The sequence below is a fragment of the Mugil cephalus genome, chromosome 13, assembly GCF_022458985.1.
Source record: "Mugil cephalus isolate CIBA_MC_2020 chromosome 13, CIBA_Mcephalus_1.1, whole genome shotgun sequence".
Classification (NCBI taxonomy): Eukaryota; Metazoa; Chordata; class Actinopteri; order Mugiliformes; family Mugilidae; genus Mugil; species Mugil cephalus.
The window spans coordinates 12,577,024-12,600,001 of NC_061782.1; the positions used below are offsets into that span (position 1 = coordinate 12,577,024).

Genomic DNA, 22,978 nt, shown 5'->3' on the forward strand with positions numbered 1-22,978 from the left:
TAAAGGTACAAAAGATTTAATTTCTTTGAATGCATCCACTTGAAGCTCCAGTAACAGTTGTTAGAAACGGATTTCAGGTGCAACATTTTAATTTTGTTCGTAGATATTTGAAGTAAAACTATACAAATCAGTCTAATATTTTTATATAAAAAACTAATAATCTTTGCATTTCAGATGTGCATAAAATACACAGTAAAATACACACAATAAAACACCCAGAAATGTTTTTTTGGATGGACATTTTTTGGCAATGCTTCTAACAAAATGTTAGAAGCTGAAGTGTATCACCAGCTACCTTAACCCAATGAGTGCGACTACATTATAAATGTACCGTGTTATCAGTAAGAACCTCAGTCTGTTTGTGTGCACAGCAGTGTTCAGTCAGTAATCATAGGTGCCGTGTCTGACGTGGTGTCTGGCTCAGACTCGCAGTATCCGTCCATCTCCTCCATCTCCCTCTCCACAGGCTCCTCCTTCCCTCTGAGCATCGGCCTCATCTCTTTCCACCTCCTCCTCCTCCTCTCTCTGTCGTTATCTTTAGGTGCTGCTGTCTGATCCAGCTCCAGCATGGCCTGCACGCTCTCGCCTCTCTCCCCCTGTCCAAGGCACTGGTCTCTGCTTATTAGCGCCAGAGCCGGTCCTCTCCTTCCTGTTACCACGTGGAGGAATGAGAATGTGCTGTCTGAGACACTGGTCGGGCCTTGGTCGCTGTAGCTCTCCTGCTGGCTTTTTGCGGACTTGGTCTTTGTTTTCTTGCTTAGTATGAAGTTGAAAAAGGCGGTTACCAGAAGCATTGTCCCTGCAATCAGAAATCATATTTTATTTCTATAGAGTTTTGAAAAGACAGAAAAAAAATGGTTTCAGGATCCTTCTACTGGGCGCCCTGGTTCATGTTCAGGAACATTTGAACAGAACAGTGTCATGTAATTCAAAATGTCTCCTTTTGAATCTGGACTGCTGGTGTCATTTTACCTGGGATGACTGCATGCCACACCAACACAGGGTGCAAGAAGCAGACCACTGACATGATGGAGTAATACAGGAATTTATGGAAGCCTCCGATGCGAGACATCTTCCCCCACAACACAAATACCTGCCAGTCTGGAGGACAGCTACAGAGGAAAAGGTTAAATAGATGAGGAACACGGCCAGTTCTGTGTCTGTAAACCTGTCAGTTTCTTGCACTGCTTTTGAAAGTGATGTGCTAAATATGCAAAAAAGGCTAAACATGTTAAATAGGATATTCATGCCACAATATTCTCGCCGAGCATAGATGATGAGGGTTGTGTACTCACGGCAAACACATGGTGAGAAGGGCATCCAGGAAATATGCCAGCTCAAATATCATTAAGCCAACAGAAGACGCTCTGGGAGGACAAATTATGAGCAGGATGAAAGTGACAAAGTCTCACAGGTGTAATCAGTGAGCTGCTTCTCTTAAGCAGGTTTAGACTCATGGATGAAGACAGTATTCTGTGGTTTTTGTTCGACAAAAGGGTAAAAAATATGGACAGTAAGTACCTAAAATGTGATGTAGAATACTTGGGATGTGGGTCATATGATGTTTTTGATATTTGATATTCGGCCTCCAGCCGTATACCATCCCCTCTCAAGTTTTATCACAGATTTGCGTCTTTCTTTTCATGCGAGTGTACAGTAATCATCTGCATTTTTTTCCCTGTGTACTGATGTTATAAACAGTCACGCATTTCTGGCGTCCTTGGAGAGATGTTTTCCTGTGGCTCTGTGGGAGTTTGGCTGAGGGACACAGAGATAATAAGAGGATTGATCTCTTCTGTGCCCTCTGCACTCCCTCGTTCTGCTTCTGACTCCTTCCCAGCGGCCCTTTGAAAGTGAGTGTTCACTACTTGAGAGACAGTTGTGCCTACAAAATCAGGCACAACTGTTTTTTAAAAACTTCAGGCCGCACATTCCTTAACATATTAGCCAATGCAGGCAGCCTGTTTGTAAATTAGGACCGCCGCCAGTTTAGAGTCAGGAGCGGCTCGTTAGTTTTAGATTCTTAGAGTACGTCACAGAGCACACGCACAACTTACATCAGGTAGATGCCGAGGCTGGTGAATTCCCCTTGGTGAATGGTCTCGGCTCCAACAGCACACAGCACTAAAAAAAAAAAAAAAAAAAAAAAAAAAAGAGAGAGAGAGAGGTATGAGAAGATATTATTTTTCTTTATTATTATTATTATTATTATTATTATTATTATTAGTAGTAGTATTATTATTATTATTAGTATTATTATGTGAGGTACTGGTGAGCAGATTCTGTCCACCAGATGTCAGACTTGGTCCACAATTTTCACATTCGCTGGAGGCATGGATGCAGCGGAGAGTAAACCTCTCTGTTTTTATTGTGCTGCTATTTTTCCACTGAAATGTTACTTTGTATAACCCCACTTTTTTTTCCTTGTCCTGAGGATTTCGCCGTAGTCTTTACTGTATTCTTGCAGCCATTCTTGCAGCTGTGAAGTTTGTGACACCTTGTAACTAATGTAAATCTTGAACATTTAAAAACATTTCATGTTTCATCGTGGAACGACAACTCACTCTCTAAAAGCAGCCCAATTTGTAGTCATAGTTTGCCCGAGGATGTATATTATATGAAGACAATCGAGGGCACCCAATTAAGGCAATTATCGATGTTTCTGTGAAGGTCACAAAACATTGGTAATAGCTTACTCATGCTCGCAATAATCATATCACTGTCAGAAAGCTATGCAATTTGATCTGAGCGGACATTTTAATCATCAAAGAGCGTCTGCCAATAAACCGCAAACATGGCACCCAAAAAAACAAACAAAAAATTACGTTATACTATGACCGGGCACCTTCTTATTCCATTCTGTTCTCATTAACAATTACTCACAAAGTCACTTTCACTTCTTATGGCAAACATGGCCAACAGAGCTTGGTGAGCTGGCGCAAAGTCTGGGAACAGGGGGAAACACCTGGCCTGACTCCAGTGAAAGCTAACTACACCCTGTGCTGGTACGGATGGTAAAACACCTATGATAGTACATGAAGACTACCGTGTCACTGTGAGAGAACACAAGAAATGTTGCAACAACAAAGCTTTTAAAACTGTGAAGAAAGACCTGTCTTTCCCTGTGAGGTAATCATGATTAAGTGAGGATGGCTGCTAAACACATGGAAGCAATTTCTCCAGCCTGCTTTCCAGAAATCCCGAGATACAATCTGCACCAGAGGGAAAAATCAGGGGAATGCTGCTTAATGTTTTCTGGTAGTTTAGAGAGTGTAAGAGGAATTAACGCTGCATATAGACCAGATGCATATTAACATGTATGTCCTCCCTGCATGAGCAGTGTGTCTGCATGGAGAACACACACAGAGGCCTGCAAGTCAACCCAGACATGAAGGCATGTGAACACAGAGTCAGCCCGTGAGAAACACAAATACGCGCATAAAAATACATACATGCGCACACGTATAAAAGAACGTGCACAGAAAAAGCCCACGTAGGTGTGAATGTGTAACAGCTTGCGATCCCAGAAGCCCAATAACCCAGCTGGGTGCAGAGTCTCGGTGCTGGCGTTATGTGAGGCGCATGTCTCTCAGTAAACGTTCAGTGTTTGCAGCTGTTTGAATTTAAGTATAGGGGGTCCCATATTTTTTGAAGGCGGCTGCACCCAGAGAGCCATTTCCCCCATGATGATTTAATGTGGCTGAGAGAGCTGAGCCCAATCTGTCCCAACATGCCAGAGGAAAACAGGGGAGGTGGGACAATAACGGCAAGGATGCTGCACGATCGACTGTGGTTTTATTTCTTGTACATATGAGCCAAAAGATGGCGGCTTCATGTTGTTAGAGGTCAAGAATATGGTTTGCTAACATCGTGGTCTGGCTTTTTAAGATTTTGCGTGCATGACATTCATAAAAACCCCAGCTGGAGCGCAACTTCAGCAGTGGTAGAATCAGATATCCGATCCCTAAACAACACTTTACAGAAAATACTATTTATGTTTTCTGTTAGATTGAATTTTGGGTTGTTTTCATTTTTACAGGAATAACCTCTGACCTGAGAAGTTCACAGAAACAGTCTGCTGTGAATCTGCGAGTGTATCCAGCGAATCCAATCAGGTTCATACTGAACCAATAAGTCACACACATGAATTTGATCTTGTCATTTTGTCCGTTTGTTTTCACATTTGCTTCTCACCTGTTGCCGTAGAAACACCAAGGATCCTGCAGATGCACTCCACTACAGTCCAACAGATGCTTTCTAAGTTCCCCATCACCTCAAGTCCTTGTCACTGTGTAAAAATGCAACGCTAAATGAGGCAGTTGTTCACCTAATGGTAACTAAAGTTGCATTCTAGAGGCGAAGTAGACTGTTAGCTCGATTCATTGAACGTAAAAAGGCTAAAGTGTCGTAATCCATCAGCGCCATGATGTGGAGCCCTTCAGACCGGACGAGTTTACTTCAGAAAGGTTTGTGACAAAATGCCACTGTTGCTCCAGTAACTGCTAATCACATACACATACACACACACGCGCGCGCTCACACAATTCCACTTTCAGCTGGTTTAGTTTTCTACCTTGTATGCCAAGGTGAAACCGTTCAACTCAGGGTCATTTGCTCGGCCCGTCACATTAGTCATTAAAGTTGGTTGAAGATTATCTGTGAATCATTAATATAAAACTAGGTCTTGACAATCTAACTAATTATTAGCTGTAATTTGTGTGAACTACAGAGAAGATCATTGGCCTTACTTTCCAACCAGTGAATGTTCTTTCAACTTCCTCATGCCTTACGCCACTGTGAAAGCGATTCCGTGCAATCAAACCATCTGATACACTTCACACAATTTTTTATTTATTTATTTTTTCTTTACCGAGGCCAGTGTAATTCTCACATCTTCCAGTTTGGCATCCACTAACTGCAAGTTTGTTTTAGCATGAGTGAGCATTGACGAAACGGACTACGGCTTGCGTCAGTAAACAAAAAGCGGTTTCTACAAACCTTGCAAGTATTCTAAACAAACTGCACTTTAAGAGCAGTGCAATAATGCCGCAGATATGGGATAAAACAGCCCGAGAACAAACAGACACCCTTTGACACACTTGCGCATGCATGAATGCGAGCCCACATAAGCGGTTGACGCAGGTTTGAGGGGTAAGCTTGTTCAGGCACAGCAGAGGCGAGCAGTCGGAGTCACAAAGTTCACACACACAAACACACACACTGACTCCTGGTAGGGGCCAAAGTAAGCTACATAAATCCCCTTAAATCTCTAACAAAGACACTTTTGTGTTTTTGTACCACTTTTGCTTGTTTCCGGCTTAGCATCCAAGTTATTCATGGCATTTACGACACAGAATGTAAGTAAGTGTACAATAACAGTGCACCAAAACTAAAGAAGTTTCATGAAATGTAGTTATTGATGCAACTTTGGCAGGGAAGGTAATATTTATTACCCTGTAAGCCTACTATATATTCTTCATTATTAGATTCATTGCTATCCACATTTAACTTAAGTGACCACCTTTGACTGAACTGTACCACCATAAAGTTAACATTTGTCTATGTCGAAATGTCTTCTCATGGTAATGTTATCAGGTCAAAACATCTCTACTTTGGTTTATTTATAGCTGTAAATGTTAGCATGCTAACAAAACGAAACATCAACATATTAGCACAGTCTTTGTGAGGATTTACAGAAGTTCAAAGCCACATTAATACAGCTTCACAGAGCAATAACGGTCGTAGACTCTTAGTCTTGTTTATTTAATTTGTATGTTCTTGAAAAAAGTGTTTAATTTGACTTATTTGACTAATTTAACTATTCATTCATGTTGAGCCAAAAAACTGAGGCCCAAGGATATTATAACTTTCCAAAGTTATTTGTCATAACTAGGTGTGAACAATAAATTTGATTTACTGGACTAAAAGGGAAAGCCTTGCATGTCTGAACAACCTTAACTCTGTGCCCTTCTCAGAGTGTTTCATTTTGTAGTTCTAACTTCTGAGATCTTGGCCCCCGAACCCCCATGTACCAGTAATAACAGAAATTAATGAAAACTAAACCAAAACTAAAGATGTCTAAACATTAATAACTAAACTGAAACTAACCAGAAAAGAAAACCAAAGCCAGAAATAGTAATGAAAAAATAAGTTATCACCGAAGAATATGAAACTAGAATAACTGTGCGTTGACTTGTGGACGTCTGAGGTGATGTTTAAGGCACTCGTCTAATAATTGAGGTCAACTAGGATTTAGTGTTTTGCTCAACGACACGCTGACATGGGGACAGGGTGAGCTGGGGACTGACCCGGCAACTGTGTGATTTAAGAGAAAGGAAATTTTGCTGCATGTTAAAACTGCAGTCCTGTGTGTTATTACTCATAAACAAGGAATGTGTATAGCTGAATAGCCATGCCACTCTGGCCACATCAGGCTGCGTGTGCAGAGTTATTTGACACGCTCAACTTTCATGATGACAAATAAAACAACATTATGAAAACACCATTTATGGTAATAAATCACTGTGGACTGAGTTTGGATAAGTGCAGACACCGTGAGTCTTATGGAAACCAACAAGATATGCCACAGGGCAGAAATATTTAAGCGGTCATGAGTGATTGCCATCTTAACTTTAACTCTAATGTTACAATATAAATACAGTCTCATGTTTTCATTTGGCCTGTGAAAGCTACAGACACATCTCTTCTCAGCATCACTCCTCAGCCTGACCGCCCGACTTCTCGCCCCCTTCTCACACTTTCACTCGTCAGTTTTGCAATCATCTCCCCCGTTATGCCTCCTCACACTCCTCATCATCTCGGCCATCCAGGGCCTAACTCCTCTGTGCCCACGGTTATGAGAATATTAACCAAGGTTCACCCTCTCAGCCTCCTCCTCTTGCCTCCTCTGAGTCCAGCAGATTTCCGGCGTGGGCGTCTGATGCCAGAACCAATGTAAACGACTCTGATTTTAATTACATCAGCAGCTCTATTACCAAGCTCCCTTGCTTTGCTCAGACAATCTCAATCAATATCGTTTCATTTTATCTAAAGACTAAGAAAAAAGATCACAAAAAGACAGAATGTAGCACAATACATTATTATGAAGATATTGTCATTGCTGAACACAATGTGACTATTGCACCACACATGCATGAACACCAGGTATCTCATGACTACACAACATCTACAAATGCGAGGGAGTCACCTAGTGGTTGAAGGTTATGCACTGCAGCCCCAACATGACCGGGTTGGTCATCGTCCGCTGATTCATGAACTGTGAGCACACAGAGAAAAAGAAACTGTCGTGTTTCTTAGCTTCTTTCTTTCTTTTTTTTCACTCTAACCATTTATAATGATACCAAAAGGTCAACAGCATCACCCAGGAAGATGAAGCACAGACACGGGGAAGGAGCAGGAAAAATATGCGGTTGTGAAACAGATACGGATCACGGAGAAAGTTTCGGGAAGACAGAGCCTAATCCTCCCCTGTTTAGTGTCTCACAGTCGACACAGATTATATTCATCATTACCGGGTGGTAACATGTATTTCATTTTTGGACCTCTCCACACTTTAAAAGGATGAATTACAGTGTTAGCGAGGCATAAAATTAGGTACACAGGATCAGATCACATTTCAGGTATGCTTTTAAGTCCCTGTAGCAGCAGTGGGGTGCCAGAGAGAGTGAGCAGTCATAATATTTAATTTATGGACAGTTTAAAATTGTAGTCGGTGACTTTTATTTTGTCTACATACAGCAAACTGTTAAAACCTTAAGTTGATTTAAAAAACAAAACAAAAAACAAGCAAACAAAAAAACATTTTAGATGGACCAGTATAGATTTTACTTCCCCTTCACAATCTTTGAACCCTTTTATTTTGCCAAAGTCTGTGTGTTTTTAATTAAATACTACTTAACCCCACAATTAAATGAAAAGTAGTTAACTATTAACTTAGCCTGGTCTTTACACGTCAAGCATGAAGCATTGCTGTCATTCTTCATCTGAGGCATGTACGTCCAATATTTGCTCTCCTTTTGGCTCTGTTTTTGTTTTCCACCAACTCCTGAGAACGCTTTGCTAAAAAGCAACCTTGCGCTCCAACAAAAACAGACGCAGAAAATCTAAACAGTGAGCTGAAAGTTGGTAAAGTGCTTGTGTGGACGCAGTGATGAGAAGATGAACTGCAGCACAGTGCTACCATCTGCTCACATGAACTTAATTTTGATTGGCAGAGTGTGACTTTGCTGGATGGTTGAGAGGTCCTGACTCCCAGATGCAAATGAGCTGGCTGAAGACAACATAGTAGAAATTCTATTGCATGTGTGCGTGCACTACTGTGGCTGGTAATCCTTGGCTCCTCAACTGTGAATTTAAGGCCGGCTTCTTTAATGCATGTCCAAATAAAACCTTATCCCTGCTCTCTCTTCCAAAAACACAGAGACACATCTTTTCTGTTTTAGGTTTTAATTTCAGCAGCCCTGACTCCGCAGGCTTACATCTTCAGACTTTGATCTGTTGTGCTTATTCAGCACATGCAGTGTATGCTTAACTATTTTTGTGGTGATTGTATTTTGGGATCCCTGTCCTTTTCACTTTACATGGCAGCATATTACGGTGAGCAAAAGCAGCGTTTTCTCATTTTCCCATCATCCTGCTCATAACGTGTCTCCTACTTAGTGTGAGGACATTAAGCCTGTCTGTCTCGCATCATCATCACAGTCAGGCCTAGTAAACCGAAACAACACAACTCTTTTGATTCTGACGAATGCCATCAAATGAGCTCTCTGGACAAGAGAAGAATTTCTTTGTGGCCAGTGAGATGACAAAGGGCACCCTGTCAGCAGTCATATTGAGCAGTCACAGAGCTGATGTGTCTGTTCACATTGTCGTGCAGAAGCAAGGTTAAGGACTGTAGTATGAGAGGGCAATTCATCTTAAGTGTAAAAACAGACACACATGTTCATATCGAATCAGATCAGTTTTCCACACTGATAATAACCAGAGAGGAGAACTGTATGCAATTCAGAGTTTGGACTTGGTTCTGAGGACTTCTGATATCTCTTCTACATTTTTTCATTTCTGTATGAGACAATATTTCTGTCCTGTGAGTAGTTATTCTGTGGTCAGACATTTTTTTTAAGATGTAGTATTTGCCCTGTAACCAAGAGACTGCAGCCCAAATCCAGGAACCACTGTTCTATTCAAACTGATAGCAACCTCGCATGCGTCCCGCTTGGGCCCGTGCTGGTTTTGCTATATGCCGTCACCAGCCCTACTAATCCGACAGGAGGAAGTGCATATAAAATGATCTTAAAAGTTTCAACAAAATCCCCACTTCAAAACATGATAATATCTAAGGCAATGCAGTATATTATTACAAACAGGAGGGGGGGAGGGGGGGCTAACATAACATAGTTTGGCATTTCTGCAATGTTAACCAAACCTTAGTCATAAAAATCTGCTCTTTATTTCTTCCTTGTTTCACTCAGGAGTGGAGAAAAACCCTTCACGGTAATCTGGCCTAACTGTACAGATTTTCTGAATCTGAAGTCTTCAGAGACAGAAGGTCTAGTTTAAAAAACAATGACCTTTCAAAAGAGAAAGAAGAGACGAGGACAAGGGAGAACTAGCCAAAGTCCATAATATTGACTACACTACAGAGTGCAATAGACTATAAGAATATGACAGTGGATATGGGAGTTTGTTTTCCTTCCTGGGGAAATTCTGTTGTATTTCACAACACACAGTGTCTGTGTAAGGTGACAGAGCTAACCTGCATGTTTGTGTCAAAGAACACAGAAAAGGCCTGTTTGGAATTAAAGTGGAAAGTCCTCTTACTGTATCGTCCATCTGGGAGCTATAAGATACAGCCATAGGTCACACAGATCGCTTCGAAATGAGATAAATTTAGTGAAATAATACGGGCAAGGTTTCCACACAGAGAATATCCTGCTGTTTTTACCCATCACACCGTTATTTGTCCCCCAGCCTCTTTTGAAGAAAATAATATTCATATATTAAATTTATATGTTTAGTATTACTGATGCTTTTAGAGGCCAGTCGCAGGCCACAGCTTGAGTTCACACAGATGGAGTTTAATGTGTGTCCTTCTATTTCAAGTTGTGGTTGCATGCACAGATGTGTTACATAAAAGAAAGAATTAAAGTATCATTTCAGCCTTCCTCTTTCTGTCTTCCAAACGTAGAGTTTAAATTAAGCTGTAATTTCACCATCAACTGCTGAAGTCCAACTACTCCATTATAGTAAATTAAAAACATTCTTTTTTTTTTTAACAATTATTGAATTTAATCCAATTATATTTGTCGCTGCTGGCCTGGCACACATCAGGCATCACTCATAGATTTCAGGTCATTATGTTTGTATTATAAACATGATGACCTAATGATTATTATTTTAAATTGTCCATCCTAGTGTCTTTAATAGTCACAGAGGCACAAACAGGTGGCTATTACTTTTGTGTTTCAGTATTTGCAGCATTTTAGGGAGACTGTTTGACAGAATTTTGGATTCCAGATGATGAAATTACTTTTGTTGGAGGAAACTGGACTGTGTCTAGGTGTAGTCTACCCGTCAAATAAAACACTCTGCAATCTTGTGTGCAGTCCCTTCCAATAATCCCTAATCCTGTAATTGACTTTCACAGTTGCTGGCTCTCTCTAAAGACAGCTAATAAATTGGATGATAAAGTTCAAACATCCAAGTTAAGAGAGTGGAATCATGTCTCATTACATGTCACATTATCCATTATCCTCCCTGCGTTCTCTTATGGGGACATTAAGTTTTAGATTTGTGGTAACTTATTCTGTTTCATTATTCTGCTTCCTTTAGACCTGTTGTCCTCATAAGTGGACACTTTTGTCTGAAATCCAGTGATGGCAAATCTGGTTCATTTTGTTTTGTTTCAAACTGCGACACCAGTGACAAACTACTGAGTGCGTCTTCAGACAGTGATACGAAGTGACTTTCATTCTACATTTCTACATCAATCAGCCCTGAGCAACAACAACTGGTCCAAGTACCATATTTCTATCAGTCCACTGCAGGAGCAGGAGGACTAACAGTTCTTTACCAACCTGGAGTCAGAAGGAAGTCAAGACATGACTCTCTATCTGACCATGGAGCTCCAAAGATCAGAGACGCACTTAAAGGAGCTGAAAGCTCGGCTCAAAGGAGCAGAGGAGGACAGTGTCTTCCAAAAGAAACAGCTCACGCAGCTATCTTCAGACCTGGAGTCAGAGAAAACAGACAACAAGACTCTGTGGAACCAGGTGGAATATTTAACCAATGAGGTCCACAGAGCAAAAACCAGCACCGAGGAGCAGGCCAGTTTGTTACGCAAAGAGAGAGCCAAGTGTTTACAAGAAGAAACACTGAGGATCAAACTGCAAAAACAGCTTGATCAACAACTGGACATGACAAAACAACAGGAGGCCTTAGCCCAAGAGATGGAGGAGCTTAAGGTTCAGCTCCAAAAAGCCAAGGAGGACAGTGTCTTCCAGAAGCAAAGGGCCTCACAGCTCTCCACAGACCTGGAGTCAGAAGAGAAGGAAAACAAGACTCTCTGGGACCAGGTGGAATATTTAACCAATGAGGGGTAAACAGAGCAGAAACCAGCGCCAAGTGTTTACAAGAGGAAACACTAAGGATCAAACTGCGACAACAGCTTGATCAACAGCTGGACCTTCAGCAGCAAGTTCAGTCTCAGTTTGAAAGTGAAACTGAGTACCAGATGCTGAATACTGAGCAGGACGCCATCCAAGAAGACGCGGAGCAGGAGACTGCCAGACATTCACAGGATATGAACCTACAACCCCCAGAAGAGAGCTCAGGAAGCTCTAGGGAAGAGGTTCATCAAGCCCTCCACACAGAGACCTCCCAGCGCATTAAAGGACCAAAGGAGGAGATCTCCATGCAGGAGGAGGAAGAGGAAGAAGAAGAAGAGGCGGATGTGGTGGATGAATCCACTTCACCGACACCTGAAGTCAAAGAAGAGATCCGAGGTTCAGAGGAGAAGGCTCCAAAGCACAAAAGCTGCTTTTTCATCTGGATTCGTTCTCTTTGTAAACGAGCAAGACGAAAAAAGAGGCAAAAGGACTGTGATGATTAGGACGGAACATCACAACAGAACACTGAGAAAGGAAAGTTTTGCCATAGTTAATGATAATAATGAATTTGGATGATTTGGTTTAGGAAGCTTCCTAAACCTGTCAAGGCAGGAAAAAAAATCTGACTTCTTCATTAAAACTATTTTTGTTTTAATTAAGAGGTTGATTGATTATGAGGCAGTGGAAGGAGTACATCTTACTGAGAAGTTGGAGATGGGCTCCCTGCAGCTCCTCATCCATTACTGTGGCTGTTCTTTCTTTCAAAGATTACCATTTTAACCAGATATTCATGATTACCATTTTAACTATGTGATTCTTCTCACATAGTTAAAATGGTAATCATGAATATCTGGTACATTTCTTCAAATGTCTAACCTGTCTAACCCTAAACTGTCTAACCATAACTTTCAGGCTGAGATACTGTTAAAGCTCCTGAGACCCTGCGTACTCTTATGGGGACTTATGGGGTTTTAGGTTTGTTGCAGCTTGTTCTGCTTCATTTAAACCTGTTTAAACTCTGCTTCATTTAAACCTGTTTAAACTCCTCATAAATGGACGCTTTTGTCCGAAATCTGGCGGTAGCAAAGGGTCACTACAATGACGTTTTATGATTGGAATGTGTTTGTTTATGCTTTTTGAATTTTCTAGTGCAAATTTAACAAATTTTATCAATAGTAACAAGTTTCGACATCGCTAATTAGCTAATTAGTACTCATTTGGGAATTCATTGTTTGCAATCCTGTTTTTGTACAGCCATGTTCAGGTATTGAGATAGTTTTATACATTTGTTGCACAATGGTGACTTTATTGTATTACACAACAAAATAATCCCAGCGTCCACATATGAGGAAAACTTAAAACTTTGGGTCTCAGGAGGTTATAAACACTGCATCGTTAGTCAAGCCTGCTGCCCTTGTACTGGATAACGCTGGATAAAAGAGAAGTCATCATCCTTTAAATCGTTTACATGTGGCTGTATTTTATGAGCATTTGCGGTGGTCAGGGTGAGGGCCATCCTTTAGCCTGGTTAAATGTTTCCACGCTGCTGAGTTTTTCTAACCACAGCTGGTTGCCCAATTGTACCAATGAGGAGAGGATTCAATCAAGGACAGCCTGCGAGGAAGAGCGCTCCGGCTGCTCGCGTGCTCGCCTGCTTCCAGTGTTTGTGGGAATGGATACATTTATACGCACATGTCGGGGAAACAGGTTGAGTTTCTGAGCAATGTAATTGCAGTCCAGGGACTTGAATGTTTTGCACGTTTTATGAGGCAGCAGGAGTTGAGTCAGGCATCATAATGAGGCCGATTTTTTAATGTTGTTATTATTAGATCAGGTTAAAAAAAAAAAAATCTGAACAAACACAATGTGGTAGATGAGCTGCAGTTCAAATAATTCCTCTTAGGGTACTTTGAATATTGGCCAACTCAGTTCAATTCCCAAATCATGAATTATAAATTACTTCACAGGATAAGTATTCCTCTTTTGCATTATGAGAAAGGACACATTTGATGACAGAAATTTCCAAATCGTTTATTCTGGCCCTCGCATAATTGTTGGACTAAGGAGAGAGGAGCAAAGGTTTTCTTCTGTGAGAATATAAAATTATGGGAATAACGGCTGCAACTCCAGAGAGTGCGTATATTTGTTCAACACCTGCCATGTACATAAATCACACCAGTGGATAGAATTTGAGCTTAGTGAATTAAATGACACAAAACAGGGTAGATGCAATATTTCTTTTTAAAAATCCAGAATTTAATGTTTTGTTTCGTTTTGTTTTGTTTTTTTACCAAAGACAAAGTGATGTGCTGGTTAGCACTGACTTCTGGGTTCGAATCCATCAAACGCCTGGGGCCTTTCTGTGTGGAGTTTGCATGTTCTCCTTTGTCTACATGAGTTCTTTCCAGGTACTCTGGCTTCCTCCAACCATCCAAAGACATGCTTGTTCTGTGATTCTAAATGTACTGTAGGTGTGAGTGTGGTTGTCTTAGCCCTGTGATAGACTGGTGTCCTAGCCAGGGTGTACCAGATGGAAAGAAAGGGAGACGAGTGACTAAACAGACCATTGATAGATAGATCCATGGATGGGTGGATGGATGGATGGATGTGTTGCCTGTATGTAGGTGTCCTCTCAGTCCTGCCTAACCTTTCACTGCTCCGTGCTGAACTCGTGACCCTGTTCGACCACACAGAAGCACTCCATCAGCAGGGTCATGGCCACACTTTAACCCTCTCTGCTGCGTCCATGCACGTCCAGCGCAGGACGTGCATGGAAGTGCAAAGTTGTCCTTAGCACTCAGCAATCTCCTTGAGACCCTGACATCATGGGTGAATCATGCTTAAACCACTTGCTTTGCAAGATGGCTTCATGGAAAAGGGCAATAACTTAAACAGCAAGATTAGTCAAGTATTAGACCTTTTAAAGTAAAAGCACGAGGTGAGAGGGTGGGGCATGAGGGAAAATGTAGGAGGGTAAAGGGTCACTTTAAGTGATGGTTGGTGGAAGGTTAAAAGTGAGGTCAGCCAAATGCTTGCATAGTGTGAAAATGCAAATCCTTCATTTTCTAAGTTTATTGGATGTGGTGAGAGATCCCTAGAGTCCCTTTTCCACTGGGGCCATTTGTCTAAATGGAGAAACTCAGCACAGTAATAAGTCATGCGTGAAATGTGTGTTGATGCTTAACGAGATGGAGCAACAAAACTCGGGAGTTTAACATGTCCTGCACGTAAACGGTTAAATAAACATGAGTGAACATGATTCTGTTACAGTAATAACAGCAGTAGTAATCACTGTAATTGTTTCAGTTGATCCCACAGTGGTAGGTGTTCATTCACTAGAGGTGATTTTTAGATGAAATTATTTGTTTTGCGAGAATGTGACCCTGTGGCATGACTCCAGTCCCACCAGTGCCAGTTTCTGATTAAAGCAGCTCTGGTTTTCATCGAGACAAAGAGTTATGATCCCCTCATAAAGCACGAAAAGCTGAAATCCAACTGTAACTGGTAACTCATTCTCAGAAATCAAAAGGCAGTTTTTCTACTACGAGCACCTGATGATTTTATAGTTTGTCCTCTTCCCAACCTGCTATTCATGGAGTTGCGGTCAGAGGGTAGCGAGTGATTCTGCAGAGCTGTTAACCTTTGCATCTGCTGCACTGCATGTCAGCCTGATTAAAAGCTGAGGGCAATAAACATGCCTGAAGTCCAATGGGTATATGAAATTCAGCCCATGACTCAGTTCCCTCCAAAAGTACAGAGGATGAAAAAATGAAACAGTTAAATCAGTTAAAAATTGCACTACCTGATAGCAGCAAGTGCATAAAAAACACATTTCAGACAAAACTACAACTACTGTAGTGAATTAACATACAGCACCTGCATATTTAATATATATGAGTTTCCTCCAATGAAAGGGTTTTACTTGTAATGGTGTATCCATTTGTCTACAACCACTCTTAAAGATTTGCCTGTCAAAACAAAAAACTTTACAGTTTAGTATTGTTTAGTACTGTTTCATAGAGCCATGGAATAAAACTATTATTTTTCACCTTCACAATAACATACAGGCAAAGGATTAGCAGTTAATTAAGGTTCATTTGTACTTTTCAAGAGTTCACTGATACGCTGCTACATACAAGTAAATTTTTAGTATATATGTAGCATATAATTTTAGATTTAGACAATTGTGTTTACATTTTTTTATGTTTAAACATTTAAACTTGGTATTTTGTCTTGTTGTAATGTTATTATGTTTACTAGAGTGTATAAATATAGCATTTGAAATTGTGAATTTGAGTTTTAGGGCAAATAATACATCTTGATTTATTAACAAAATGCTTCTAAACGAGTTTTTCTCAAAGGATAAAAAAAATCAAAAATGAAATACACATTAAATTGGCGCAAAACAAACCCAAACACCAATGCTAGTCAGCTATACCAATAATGCAAAAAGTGCTTACCGACTTTTTTCTTTTTCTTTTCTCTTTCAATTCATTACTGAGAAGGTGGCTACCAGAAAAATTAAATATGTCCATTTGTGCGTGCGCATGTGTGGGTTCAGAAACTGATATGACATCCCACTCACTCATAACTTTTTGTTTTTTATCAGACTGGAGACATGATCGTTGACAGGTGTTTTTATGAACAACCTTCCCCATCCGCTTTGATGGGACCCTCTCTCAGGATTTATTATTATTAACTACCCGAAAATAAATGTGTGCTATTATTCAATGAGGTAAATAAGGGCCCCATACAGAATGATGAATTCTGGATAATTATGCTTTGTTAATATCCTTTCACTAACATTGACTCAACAGTACAAACACATGAAGGAATCAAAACAAGCACACTCTTCCAGCAAAAAACTTAAGAGCCAACAGATACAGTTTATGGACAAATTGGAGTCAATTGGTCACATTAGCAGTCCCATCTGACAGAAGAGACGAGTCGCTGAATTAAACTTAAAATTACAGATCTGTATTTTAAAGTAGGCTAGTTCACATTAACTGAATACATGGAGTCAAGACTCTAATATTAAATCTGTTAATGTAAACTCAACTCACATAAATTAAAGAAAAAAGTCCTATTATAATAAGAAAAATAAAAATGGGAAACGGATGATGGAGGAGGATGAATAATCAGTATGTAAACATGTGTGGACACGGTTAAACTACCGTTTTCTTTCTGCTGTTATATTTCATCTAAATAACAAACTTTTACAGTGACTTTCTGCATTTAAATATAACAGGATCCTACTGTTGATAGTTTAACGTAAAGACAAACAACCATTTACAGTCACACCTAAGTTACATAACATGCATGCTTTTGGACAGGGGGACGAGGTCAGTACATAAAGGAAATACCGGGCACAGCGAGAACATGCAAACCTCCCAGAGAAAGATCCTTCATGCTGTCACAGTGCTCACCACCACACCTCAGAGCATGCACAAGTAAATCATTCGAACACCTCTACCAGCACAACATCTAGCTACTCCTCAGGATGTGACAAAAACCTGCCTGCTGTGTGTCATTCTGCAAAACCACATGATCATAATCAAATGAAATTGAGTTCAGCATAATTTGTATGATAAAGATATTGGCTCCACATACCCCTGACATGCAAAGGGGAATGCGTCACATGACCTGAAGGGAGACTAGCAATCTTTATTCAATCTCCGCATACCAAACTATGTGAGCAATTTGTCCATTAGCTGGTCAGTGATGCCTGACACTACACCTTGTCCAAATTTCACGGTCACTTCGTGTGATGGAGGTCGCTCCATGATATATCCTTACAGTCCTGACCTTTAACCCTGTGGCCTCTGGCTGCAGCGCAGAATCTGCGAAAGAGCGAATGAGCGATCCAAACACGATGTCGGACTGCAGCAGGAGGTTTGCTGTTGACAGTAGTAAACCTTCACGTCTTGACTGTTGCACGTGAGACTTTATTGTAATTTGGAGTTATTGTAAATTAGACACCTCACAGTCCACACACACATGTGCAATCACACTCTCAATAATGCAGACATTGCATTTAATTACAAGTAGACTTGGAAGGGAAACAAAGCTAACAGAGTTAAGGAATGACCTCTCATTTATTTTATCTTACTAACATACATTAGTTCCAACATCTGCACGTGCACACAGCCGGTTACACATATACAGACATACACAGACCTCTCCTTATCCACACCATAATGTGCCAGACGTGTGCACATTGCTGCATGGGGTCACAGCTTCCCTTATAAAAACATGTGAGCTAATTGGTGTATGCATCGTACCATTTATCACATGTGCAAAAAAGCAATGATTGCAATACACCAAGGTTTTTACCTCACTAATGTTTCTGATGTTTTAAGCGCAAGTAAAAAATGAGTCAGGTTATCAGAATCTTAACACAAACAAATGATGCAAACTTCATTAAAAAAAAAATCCTGCACAAACTCATTTTTTTACGTCACCGTCTTCAACAGTGGTTGACTTTGTTAAAGAGTGTTTATATTTTCCGTTGAATGAATGCGTGAAATAGCTGTAATGGGTTTTTGGCAAGATGTGTGATTTCCCTTCGATATACGTCACAGTCCCAACTGCTTCTGGTCTTTTGGAAAAGCAACAAGTCAAAGAAAGAAACACAAACACACTGTTATAACATTTATTGTAACGATCAAATACAAAGAAATACACCTTCAAGCAAGTCATTAGCCCGTTAAACCAATGTTATTTATCTTTATTACGTATCTCTGCTGGTTATGTAAGACACTGTAATGACTGCAACTGAGGTAACATCATTAATTTTACAGTAAATTTGAAAAAAGATTCAATTCAAGGTGTGCTTACAATATGGCAGTTTTAAAGGTGGATTGGTGTGTCAGACATAAAGAGATTTATTAGCAAAAATATAATATTTGTTTTTTCATTGGTTATGTTATTAGAATATTTTATCCCTTCATACCTATAAAGTTGACTTAAGTTCTCCTGCACTATTAAAAAGATTAAATCCTGCACAGTGTTCTTCCTCTTGACTTAGATTTTATTTAGAAAATCTGTCCACAGGGGATACAATAAATAATAGGGATTACCCTGACAAAACAATTAAATAGCAATTTTGCCATATATACAAATAATTTACAATTATTTATATTAGCTAAATCCCATTTCCTGCATTCATTTATTTTATGCACAATGGCACACACAACTGTTGTGGTGTAAGCCAACACTGGCAGTACATAGTTGCATGAGGAAATGATTTGTTCCCGGATCCTCACCATAAATCTTTTATCAGACTGAAGTTGAGCACTCTCTGAAAGCTGATTTACTACCATCATGTTCTACGCTCCAATCTTGTGACTGCAGCAAATGTGTGGAAGCTTAATTCTGGTGCTGCTTGTCTTAACGGGCCCGTTGCCTTTTAAGCCGTAGAACTACCTGAGAAGAGATCTTATCGCAGCGTTTTTGATGGTGGTGGGGCTGGATTGACAGGAAACCAGCTTAATCCACCAGGATCAGTCGATTGAGACCCAGACAGATTCAATTAAAGGAGATAATAACCACCCTGGGCATGCTATCATAACACAGCAAAAGAACAATACTGTCTCAGACACATGTGGGCAAATATTCAAGCATCAAAGAACAAACTGAAGTTTGATCATTGTTTTTTTTATCCTGGATTTCAGCCTTAAAAAAATGAACGGTGGGGTCTGACAAGGTGACTGTGATTTCATGGTTGAAAATGCGAGGCGAGTCACTTCAAAAGGAAACAAATGCTGCTCTCTGTGCTTGTTAAGCGTTGAAAATATCTTCCTCAACCCGAACTGAAGTAGAATGTTAATAGGTTTCAAATTAACATTGTTTGGTTGTCAAAATACGTCTAAGTCCTTCCACGCAGCCTGGACCAGCTGCGCAAATATATACGATTTACCCACAGGGAGTATGGCTTTCATTTCATACTTCAGTCCTGTGGCAGACAATGACAGACAAGCCAATGCATATAGAGTTCAAACCTAAGAAATGAAATACGTAGAGTGGACACCTAATATTTCAGAACAATAGCAACTTCCACAACCTCAGACATGGAAGCAGAGGAAGGGAAGTTCACTAATCTCTTCCAGAAGTAGCTGTCACGCTTTTATCAGAATAAAATGTTTTGTGATTTCGATGAAAGAGACAGATCGGGTAATGGTGCTTTTATAGGCTCAAGATTTTGGACTGAACGATAACTGCGTTTATGGCTCCAGCTCCAGAGGACTGAAAGATAACAGCATTTTCATCATGCTGCTTTGAAAAACCATGAAGAGTAAATCTGCATTTTGCAAAATATGCTCATTGCCAAGTGTTCTTGTGTGCATGTCTGTCAACATAAAGCCGCAGCCAGCTGGGTTGCTTACCTCATCCCCGAGACTGGAAACAGTCATCCTGGAATCTACTGCTTGAAGTGGAGAAATGGTTCAACAAATAACCCCTCACGAAATGACAAAATTGCTGTTTTTAGTTTCTGTCTTTCTAGAAGTTGTGTGGCATCAGTGGGCAGATATGAATGAGATAATAACCTTCTGATCAAAATCTTTTGCATGAACAATAGTGCAAAAATTTCCCAAATATGCATATTCACACCGTACATTGAAGATTTCTGCAGATGGGAACCACCATCCTCTCCTCTTCCTCCATCCTTACAATCACAATGCAGCTGATTATATTTCCTGTCAACCCTTTTTACAGCTGCTACATGTGTTAAATTGTGGCAGAAAAGAAAAACGTTTCCGCCACTTCTCCTTCTGGTGTTTCTCTTCAAGTTATCAGGGTTTATAAGGTTTGAGATAGCACCTTAGAACTGAGATGCTTCCAAGAAGCCCCCCATGGGCCCCAAAATCAGGTCAGGCCAAGGGACAGCAGGCATCCAGGTGCTGGCCCGTGCAGGCCTGGGAACAAGACGACTCTTATCAAAATCAGAGCGCGACACAGACCTGCTAACAAACCTCACCTGATAACAGTGATTCAGAAAGAGCAGGAAGAAAAGACGGAGGTTGCAAAGGTCTGTAAAATGTGGAGAGGAAGGGATGCATCAAAGAGGGAGATTAACACTGAGGGTTTTTATCTGGGAACTAACTTCTAACACACAAAGGTGTTAATGATGAGAGTACAAGCTGTGGTCTAGAGCTCGTGTCACCACAGCTTGTCTAGTGAAACAAATCAAATGCTGCTCTTATTCCTCAATGGCCTTTAACTTAAATACATGTCCTGCTGTGATCATTAAGGATATGTGGAAGATAGAAGTTTAAATGTGGGCATGTTCTCCACAGGGTTTGTCATAATAAAAGTTCAAAATCGTCAATGGAACCTTTTATTAAAGCCCAGTTAAGATTTCCAGAAACCCCCACAGTTACGTTCAGTGTAGCTCCACACCTCATTCGCTGTACACGAGTGCATGCGAGCCGCGTAAATTGCGCTGTTCTCCAGCTCCCTGCCACGTAATAAAGAGCGAAGTTTCTTTCTTTATCTGTGGCTTTTATTGAGTGTTATGACCGAAAAAACAAAGAGGACGTGCTTTGTGAAAGTGCGTGAGGAGGAGCGAAAGCAGGGGTTCACTTCGCTGATCGCTCTCCGTACTCTACTTCCCTGTGTCCTCTTTAATGGGACTCAAGTGAAAGCCACAGTTGCTGAATAGCCACTGCACCAACCCACAGTAACTTAGACATACATTTCCAGTCAAAGACAGCTCAGATTGCAACGGCCAGCCAGCATCTGAACAGCAGATTATCACAGCTTCTTGACCATTATACACCTCTTGAATGGTCTTGATTCCCCCGTTAATGGCAGCCATACATTTGTAAAGCGAGGAAGTGAAAGACATAGTTGAAAAAAAGAAGAAAAGAGAGAACCTTATTTCACATTCACCTCCCGAAACCTTTTCACTGCACTTAGAGCTCTTGGACACAAAGCTGCTTTTGTCTGGAGAGTCTGGGGTTAACAGAGACAAGGCCACTGGGAACCTGCGCACACACATACGTACACACACACTGATACAAATACAAACAAAGAACCAGTTTATATTGAATAAATTAACATTGATGATTAAAACCAGAGGTATTGTCTTCATTGAATTAAATTTCCTGTGAAAAATGGCTGGATGTAATGACGGCACTCAATAGGTAAAGTTGTCGGCCTTTCAGTTTCTGCAAGTAAAAATACTACTACAACAAAATACCACACTGATGAAATCATTCTGTGTAGTTTTTGTACAAGGGGAACAAGAACTAACTCCACACGTGGAGGCTACTCTATGTTTGGCCGATAGACAACCATAGAAATGAACACGGAGGCTCTATTATAGTTCTAATTTCAAACTTAGAAAGCTTGCTTGGACAGATCATAAATCTGGAGCAAATTATATCAAAAAATTCTAAATTGGTTCCTGCTCACATGGTTGTCACATGTGAGCGCAGTCAAATGCACTTATCTTTGGACAGATGGCCCGTGGTAAACATGCAGTTGTAGGAATGTGAAGTGAGTACTGCATTCAGAAAGTCAAATTTTAGGCATAGCTCGATTAAGCTCTGCATGTAAACACACTGAGATTCGTTTGGAAAAAAGGAGGAGACGAGAGTAAAAGAGAGGACGAAGAAAGTATTAAAATATGTGAACGAGCTGCTAAACCCTATAAACCTCCCAATATTGGACCTATTTTCCCTCCCTGCGTAAAATAGCCCGGAGCAGAACACTAAAGAATTACAGCTTTTGAAATTGTCCCTCTGTGGGTTTGAAGAGTCACAACTGGAAATTTGACTATTTTTCATCCATTATTTCTTTCTTTTTTCTTTTGTCCGGTGCTGGCATCTTATTTCACCACCACTCCAGATCAGCGCTTTTCTGTTTTCACTCAAGAGTGGTGTCGGATCTTCAAAGTATATAGCTGTTCCTGCTACAACAGAAAGAAATTAACTCCCAATGAAAGTTTAAATCAACGCAGTGTCTAGTGACATCTTCCCATACGGGCAGAAACACTGATTTCTTGGTGCACGTGTGTGTCTTGCTCACAGTTTATGACTTTCGAAGCATAAAAACACAGGTCAGGTTTGCTCAAGTGTTCAGGCCACATGTGGAGAAAGTTGAAAAGACCACTTGTAGTGGTTGATGTGGCAGCTTCAAAGACCACCCGTAATTGGACTACATGTATGTACTGCTTTGCGGGAGACTCCCTTCCAACCATGGCAACACTTTTCAAAGATATGTAATACTTTTAGACTAAGAAATCATGTCTAAATCCATTTCTTGTGGAGGTGAAGCATGAATGGAAAACATTACCTAAAGCGTGTCATAAATCCTGTATTTGCCTCGGCTTTAGCCACAACTTCAAC

The 22,978-nt window shown here is 40.5% G+C and overlaps 1 protein-coding gene across 1 annotated transcript; it reads right to left on the reverse strand.

Annotated features, from left to right (window-relative positions):
* Nucleotides 1–4,453, reverse strand: tmem72 (transmembrane protein 72). The gene is made up of 5 exons (XM_047603544.1): nucleotides 4,195–4,453; nucleotides 2,058–2,124; nucleotides 1,296–1,367; nucleotides 973–1,112; nucleotides 1–799 (listed from the first exon to the last, which is right to left on the reverse strand). Exons 1-5 carry the CDS (start codon nucleotides 4,268–4,270, stop codon nucleotides 378–380), a joined length of 777 nt encoding a protein of 258 aa, XP_047459500.1. The 5' UTR covers nucleotides 4,271–4,453; the 3' UTR covers nucleotides 1–377.
* Nucleotides 4,454–22,978: the final 18,525 nt, after the last annotated feature.

Bases quoted from the DNA above. Each gene is read 5' to 3' on its own strand.
- tmem72 (XM_047603544.1), bottom strand. From the start codon at position 4,270: ATGGGGAACTTAGAAAGCATCTGTTGGACTGTAGTGGAGTGCATCTGC. The intron at 2,125-4,194 runs GTGAGAAGCAAA...TTTTTTTTTTAG, and splicing joins TGGTGTTTCTACGGCAACAG to TGCTGTGTGCTGTTGGAGCC. The intron at 1,368-2,057 runs GTAAGTTGTGCG...TTGTCCTCCCAG, and splicing joins AGCCTCGGCATCTACCTGAT to AGCGTCTTCTGTTGGCTTAA.